Source organism: Puntigrus tetrazona, chromosome 7, assembly GCF_018831695.1.
Source record: "Puntigrus tetrazona isolate hp1 chromosome 7, ASM1883169v1, whole genome shotgun sequence".
Lineage (NCBI taxonomy): Eukaryota > Metazoa > Chordata > Actinopteri > Cypriniformes > Cyprinidae > Puntigrus > Puntigrus tetrazona.
Genome location: NC_056705.1, coordinates 21,482,888 through 21,490,025, shown reverse-complemented (window position 1 = coordinate 21,490,025; position 7,138 = coordinate 21,482,888). Strand labels below are relative to the sequence as shown.

The following is a 7,138-nucleotide window of genomic DNA, read 5'->3' as shown; positions in this document are numbered from 1 at the left end:
CTGTACATTAAATAAATTTACCTTTCAAATGAATCTCTTAACTGGAATTCTGTCATTACTTATTGGTTATTGAATTGTTCATATAAACTGTCAAAACTCAATTTAGTGTTTTTCATTAATATAAATTTATCTAACGACTTAAACATATGCGTAATATTTTACCCAGGCTACACTTCTTCTCAGGAAGTTGGGATAATGAATAACTGTAGCCTACATTTTGTGAGACCCGTTTCTATTTAATTTCCTTTTAACGACACATTGGCCGATGCACCATCAACCTTTAAATTCTACATTTTTGTCTATATATTGTGCAATTTAACAGCAAATTGTTCTTGGAATCATCTTCCCCAAAGGATTACGTGATGTTAGACTTCCCTCTGGTGTTTAAAGCGTGGTTCTGCATGCTTGCATTACAACTGTGAAAGTGAAGTTTCAGCCGAGAGGCGCCTAAAAGCCGCTACGTTTATTATTTTGTCAGTCAGTCGAGAGGGCACTCGTGTAACTACAGTTTTCACTTCCGCATAGGAACGCTCCGAAACTGTGTCTGTGGAGCACCACCCTCCTGAGGCGACAGCAGAAGTCACAGGCTACAGCTAGGAAAAGGAATTAGTAAAAACACTCTTTGTATTACACTAACTTACTGCAGTATGCGTGAACCCTAAATAAAACGTTTTAAAACTGGAGCAGACCGTGACGGGCATATTAAATCAAAGTTTTTGTCACTTTTTGCAAAACAACAATCACTTGCTGACGTGCAAACAAAGTGTCACAACACCCGCTGGCTTCTGTGTAGCAACTTCAAACAAAGACTGGTTTAAATGTGAAACCGATTTAACAGGACTTCCTGAAGACCGGACAGCGACGCCTCCTCTTTCACTTTCAGTTCGGACGATCATTGCCATAAAACGATGAAACGGTCTGTAAGGACGGATAAGCATGTGTTTGCGCTGTTTTCATATACTGGGGTATTTACCACAGTTACGGAATATCTAGTAAATTGAGCTTTGTAATCGTGTTTCAAATAACATATCATGAATGAAACGAGTGAAATGAGTCGTTTTAGCCTGCCTTCATAGTGGGGGACAATGACGTTTGGGATATATTTCAGTCAATAAGTGTAAGTGTAGGTAAGTGTTTCTTAAAATTACTCTTCTTGATGTCTGCGAAATAGGCTTCATCAAAATATATTTTGATGATGTACCTTTTTTAACTACATGTGCAAGCATGAAGCCCTAATCTCGACCTAAGTTTGAATAAACAAATGAAACACAGTTGGAGGGACCGCTTTTTGGAAAAATGAGGAAATGAGTGCCATATGTAGCCTAAATGTAGCTGTTCACAATATTGCAATACAATGTATGCCAATTCTATGATGTCTAGTAAATGCCACAATGTACATTTACAAAAAATATACATTGTTCTTCACTATCCCATCTCTTTAGAGGGTTCTGATTGTGGCTATTGGCTTTGAGACGACGCCGAGCGCCACAATGACTGCTCACCATTTGATCTTAAAGCAACGAGCCGAGCTTCTGTCGGTCCTGTGTGTTGGAGGCAGTGTTGAACCTCTGGACTGTGTTCTGGACCTGCTTCTGGCTTGGGAGGTTCTCGTCTGGGAGGATTACCTAAGCATACGAGTGGCGGAGAAACCTCTATGTTTCAACGTCAGGAAACTATTAGATGTGGTGTATGATAAAGGAGAAGATGCGTGCAGCTTTCTGTTGGCTGCGATGAACCAGGTCTTACCTGAGGAGCAGAAGGCTGGGCTGTGTTTTGGGAAAGAATGTGCTGGGGTGGGCAAGAACAGACCAGACACCGCAACTTTAACATTACTGGCTGACAGGCCAGTATTAGTGAGAAAGCTCAGAGATAATATTGATGGAGCACTGAATGCTTTACTGACAACTGGCTGCTTCACTGTTAAAGATTGTGATGCAGTGCAACTACCTGTATACACTCCCTCACAACAGGTAACTTGATTGAATACTACTTTAATCCATACTAATTTTAATCCATAGTGTTATGAAATCCCTGAATTTTAGTCTGCCCCATGAGTAACTGTGACGTAATTTTCCCATGACTATTCCTTGGTACTAACTGTTGAATTAACTGCTAAACACATTGTGATATACTGTATATCTCATACATACCCAGTTTGGCATGCAAATACAGTGGTGGCCAAAACTATGAGAACACCTGACAGATCTAAAAAAAATATTGACCTTTTTGTCTCTAAAACATGATGTTATTTCATAATGTTCATAAAACATTGCAGTGGATGCTCTGAGCACAACAGATATCAGATGAAGTTATTCTTACTGCTTTTATTTATTTAACTTTAATATTTGGTATGTCCACCATTTGAAGCAATTACAGCAGCACATCTCTCTGGCATAGTGTCAGTGTCTTTCCTGAGAACTTCATCTTAGAACACGTTACCGTGCCTTCTGCAACTCAAGCCAAATCTTTTCAAATCTACAATAGATCTGTCAAGTTTATTTTCCAACTTGTCCCACATTTGCTTGATGGGGTTGAGGTTCGGACTTTGAAGGGGCTAGTCCATCATTTTCAGTGTTCCAGTCTATTTCATTCATCAGAGGTAGTTCCAGGAATAGTTCATTTTAATGGGTATTGTAATGGCCAATTCAACAAAAAAATGAAACCACTTAAATATGCCAATTGTTGTGATAAGTTTGGCCTTCTCTGTATTTCAAACTTGTTAGGAGTAAATGTCTATTCCATCTTGTTGGATTGTGGCAGGTTCGGAGGCTGTTAGACGAAGTGAGATTTAAAGGCGAAACTGCTGCAAAGACCTTACTACAATATCTAGAGCAAACTGAGACAACCAGACCAAACCCTGAAGATAAAGAAAATCAACTTTCTGCCAGTATGAGACATTTTTTCAGTTGTGTGGACAGGGTATCTTTGCTTGTCTTTGTCTTTGGTGTTACTGTCTGTCAACTGCACAAAAATGGGCGTAATGTTGCTGCCATTTATAATTATGTCATCACTATATTGATGAGACAATATTAAACTTAATTGTGAAATGAATAATATAATAAATACGCTTTTAAAATACATTTTACATTTCCTTATTTTCTTTATTTCTCATAATTACACACTGAAAAACATGTAAATGTACTGAATACAAACTATGTATTTGTCAATACAATTAGTCTTTTGCTTACATTGTTTCTCCAGATTGTTTGCTCTACCAGAAGAAGCTGCGTAGCTCTGTTGCTGCTCAGTCCCATTCCCTTAGCACCTATGGTGGAACAGGACGTTTCTCCTTGGATGACATTTACACAGACGGACTTCTTGAAGTGATGGATGGCTCTGGAGAAACACTTACGCTAGGGCTGGAGGATGTGGTGGGTCCCTTGGGGACTCTTAATGAAGATGCTGACACAGTTCTTGTGTCTGGGGAGGCAGGAAGTGGCAAAAGCACACTGCTTCAGCGACTGCACTTGCTCTGGGCAAGAGAAGCTTTGCTCACAAACACTTTCCTGCTGTTCCCCTTCAGTTGCCGCAATCTGAACGCAGAGCACAGGGAGCTGTCACTGAAAGATCTCCTCTTCCTGCACTGCTGCTGGCCTGATCGAGGTCAGGATGAGGTTTTCCAGTTCATTCTAGACCATCCCAATTTGGTCCTTTTTACCTTTGATGGGCTTGATGAGTTTAAACAGGGTTTCACAGATGAAGAACGCCACTGCTGCCCCACAAAGCAAGTGCCTATACCTATTTTGCTCTTCAATATTTTACAGGGGACGCTAATGAAGGGAGTTACAAAGGTGGTCACTAGCAGGCCACAGGCTGTGGGCCCATCGTTGAAGCACTATCTCCGGAAAGAAGTGTTCCTGAAGGGGTTTTCTCCTGGAGGCATTAACTGCTTTGTTAAGAAACATCACAACAACCCTGCTATGGCTAGACGTGTCATAGAATCCCTCCAGGCTAACACAGTGTTATTAGGTCTTTGCCACATCCCAGTCTTCTGCTGGATTGTGACCAAGTGCCACCAGGAGCTTCTGGGTAGTCAAGATGGTATTCCTCAGACTATCACCGATGTCTACCTCCTGGTCTTACAGCATTTCTTCCAGCGAAAGTCATCTCAGCCCCAAGGAGTCCTGAGAAAGGCCTGGTTGGAGGAACATTTGGAGACAGTGTTAAAACTTGGACAGCTGGCACTGGAAGGTCTGGAGGCCTCTTGTTATGTGTTCTCAGGATATGAGCTGCAAAGAAATATGCTGACAGAACAGGATGTCAGCCTGGGTTTCCTCATTTACTGCAATGACCTGTCTGTTACAGATTGTAAACGCTATGAATTTCTGCACATCACCTTACAATGCTTCTTCGCTGCTCTCTATGTCGTTCTCAGTCGTAACAGCGACCGTTCTGCCGTCTCCAGACTCTTTCAGCCCCAGAACAGGCAGTTGTCGGGTCGGTCTCAAAGATGTCTGGGACACTGTATTGACAGTTCTGTAGAGGAGGTGGAGTCCCCTGTGACAGAGACACCAAACCTCCAGATTACAGCTCAGTTTGTGTCAGGACTTTTATCCCAGCGACACCTTAATCTCTTGCTGGAATGCTGTCCTACTGCTTTACGGGAACGCAAGGTAAAGCAGGTAGTGAAGTCTTTGTCTAAAGGTATGCAGAGACATTTCAAGTCCATTCCTCGTCCTGTTGAGGGTGAAAAGAAGAGCATGCATGCAATGCCAAGTTTTGTTTGGCTAATTAAGTGCATCTATGAAATGCAAGACAACAGTATTGCTCAAGATTCCATGGCTAAGTTGGATGTTGAGCACTTGAAGCTCACCTACTGTAACATTGGTCCTGTGGAATGTACTGCGCTGGCATATGTGCTGAAGTTCCTGCGGAATCCTGTTGGGCTCCAGTTGGATAACAATTCAGTGGGAGATGTGGGAGCGGAGCAGCTTCTTCCATGTCTACATATTTGTCACTCCCTTTAGTAAGATGAAATTTAGTTTAAAGGAATAGTTCACCCAAAAATTTTCGACATTCCAAACCTGTATGGTTTATTGTGGAACATGAAAGTTAATACAGTGCAAGTCAATGAAGTACAATATAGTTTGGAGCCCAAAAATAAAATAAGACAAACAAAAACTAAAATAAGAAGAAGGAGGTAATACAGGTTTGGAGTAATATCTGGAAAATTACATGGTGACAGATATTTGTGTTTTTCTTTCTTTCTGAAATCTGTTTTGCAAATTAATTGAGTGTTTGAATCTTTCAGTTTAAGGAACAATAACATATCAGATGAAGGAATCCGGAAAATACTGGAAAAGGGAATGAAGTGTGAAAGCTTCCAAAAAATAGCGTGAGAATATTAAACATCTTAGCTCTGCATTTTACAAATAACTTATATGTTATTGTTTTACTTGGAATAATTGCATTTTAATATTTCTTCAGGCTTTTCAACAACAACCTAACAGACGCTTGTACCCAACACTTTGCTTTGCTGTTAAAATCAAAACAGAACTTCCTGTCTTTGAGGTCAGTGCTTATTTCAGGTCAGGTAATTAAATCTGCCCTGTTGGATGTGGGTGATTTGAATAACATTTTTTAGGATGTACTGCACATGTAGAAACTCATTTATCATGCAAAATATATAAATGCTTTGTAGGCTTGGAAATAATAACATCACGTCACAGGGAGCAGAAGAGCTGGCAGAAGGCCTAAGCTACAACCAGTCTTTGCAGTTTCTTGGGTGAGGTCAACAATGAGAGGAATTTATTTTTGTAATTACAAGCACTGTGCCTAAATTGTATTTCCATTCTGATTTTTCATTTCCAGATTATGGGGTAATAAAATTGGGGATAGGGGAGCTGAGGCCCTGGCAGCTGCGCTGAAAAATAGCACAACACTAATATGGCTAAGGTAATCTATATTACTATAATTCCGCATTCCATATAGAATGTTTAGTATGAACATTCAGCTAGTTTATTCTAAAGGTTGCCAGGTCAGATCAAGATAATTTTAGTGCTGAGCAATGCTATGCAGCATGTGTTCATTTTTGTGGGTAGTAATAATGCTGGTTTGTTTCAGTCTGGTGGATAATGGTGTGGGCAGTGCAGGTGCATGTGCTCTGGCTAAACTCATCAGTCAGAGCACAACTCTGGAGGAATTGTGGTGAGTAATCCACTTTGTTTCTTTTTTTATTTTTTATTTATTTAGAGATTTACATGCCTGTATATGCCCGAGATTTACATGTCCTCTCTCTTTCACTTATAGGCTAAACAAAAACTGCATCAGCAGAGAGGGGGTTGAGTGTCTAATAAAGGCACTCAAAATGAACTCTAGTGTTAAGGAAGTCTGGTAAGGTGCTTCTTGTAGATGATTCTGTGTGCTTGTTTTTACTCAATAAGTTCATTCATTTCACTCAGTTCATTGAGTCAAAAGTCCAGTCAGACAAATGTGTATAAGAGTGGCATTTTATTTTGGTTTTACACGCCCAGTCCAAACCCTCTAAAGTTATAATATTTACAAATTCTGTCTGCCAAACTAAATCCACAGTCTTACTACAAACAGGTGAACACAATAGAAGCACAATAGCATGCTCAAGTTGTTACACGTGAAAGTTATACATTTGCAGTACTTATTGAGTGCAATATTTTGGGCAAAAAACATTCATTGGACATTTAAGAAAAACTGTATGTGTAATAGAAATTAAATGCATTTTTACATTAATACCCATACCCGATGAATGGTTTGTGTTGTGAATAATGCTCTTAATACAAAGTCTTTTTGCTTTGTGCTCTTAAAGGCTGAGAGGAAATGATCTAAGCCAAGAGGAAGAGGAGGAGCTGAGCAAGCAAGAAAGCAGATTGACTTTCTGAAAGCAAGACGGCTCTGTAATGCCTGCCATCAAATCCAAAGCTCGTCAAAAAAAAAAAAAAAAACTAGACCTAGCTGAGGCAGGCACATGCAGGAATCCACGGCTTGGCGAGTCGAAACTGCCTGTCTTGTGGCTAAAATGTTTATATTGAGTTAATCGAAATATCTACGGTACCAATCGGGGCAGCATTTCCTAAAAGCATCATAAGCCTGAATTGATTGTAGAGCCATTGGTGGCATCCATTGATGCTCACGATGCTTTTGAGAAACGCTGCCCAGAACGTCA

General features: G+C 40.2%; 1 protein-coding gene across 3 annotated transcripts; it reads left to right on the top strand.

Moving 5' to 3' along the window:
• The first annotated feature begins 500 nt into the window (after window positions 1-500).
• nod2 (nucleotide-binding oligomerization domain containing 2) lies at window positions 501-6,919 on the top strand. 3 transcript variants are annotated; one of them, XM_043243774.1, is made up of 11 exons: window positions 501-1,117; window positions 1,443-1,970; window positions 2,761-2,887; window positions 3,202-4,966; window positions 5,252-5,335; window positions 5,428-5,511; window positions 5,642-5,725; window positions 5,812-5,895; window positions 6,064-6,147; window positions 6,250-6,333; window positions 6,782-6,919. In XM_043243774.1, exons 2-11 carry the CDS (start codon window positions 1,491-1,493, stop codon window positions 6,852-6,854), a joined length of 2,949 nt encoding a protein of 982 aa, XP_043099709.1. In that variant the 5' UTR covers window positions 501-1,117; window positions 1,443-1,490; the 3' UTR covers window positions 6,855-6,919. The 3 variants fall into 3 exon arrangements, with proteins under 3 accessions (XP_043099709.1, XP_043099710.1, XP_043099707.1); XM_043243775.1 differs by having other exon boundaries at window positions 501-1,123; XM_043243772.1 differs by having other exon boundaries at window positions 502-1,127.
• The last annotated feature ends 219 nt before the right edge of the window (window positions 6,920-7,138 follow it).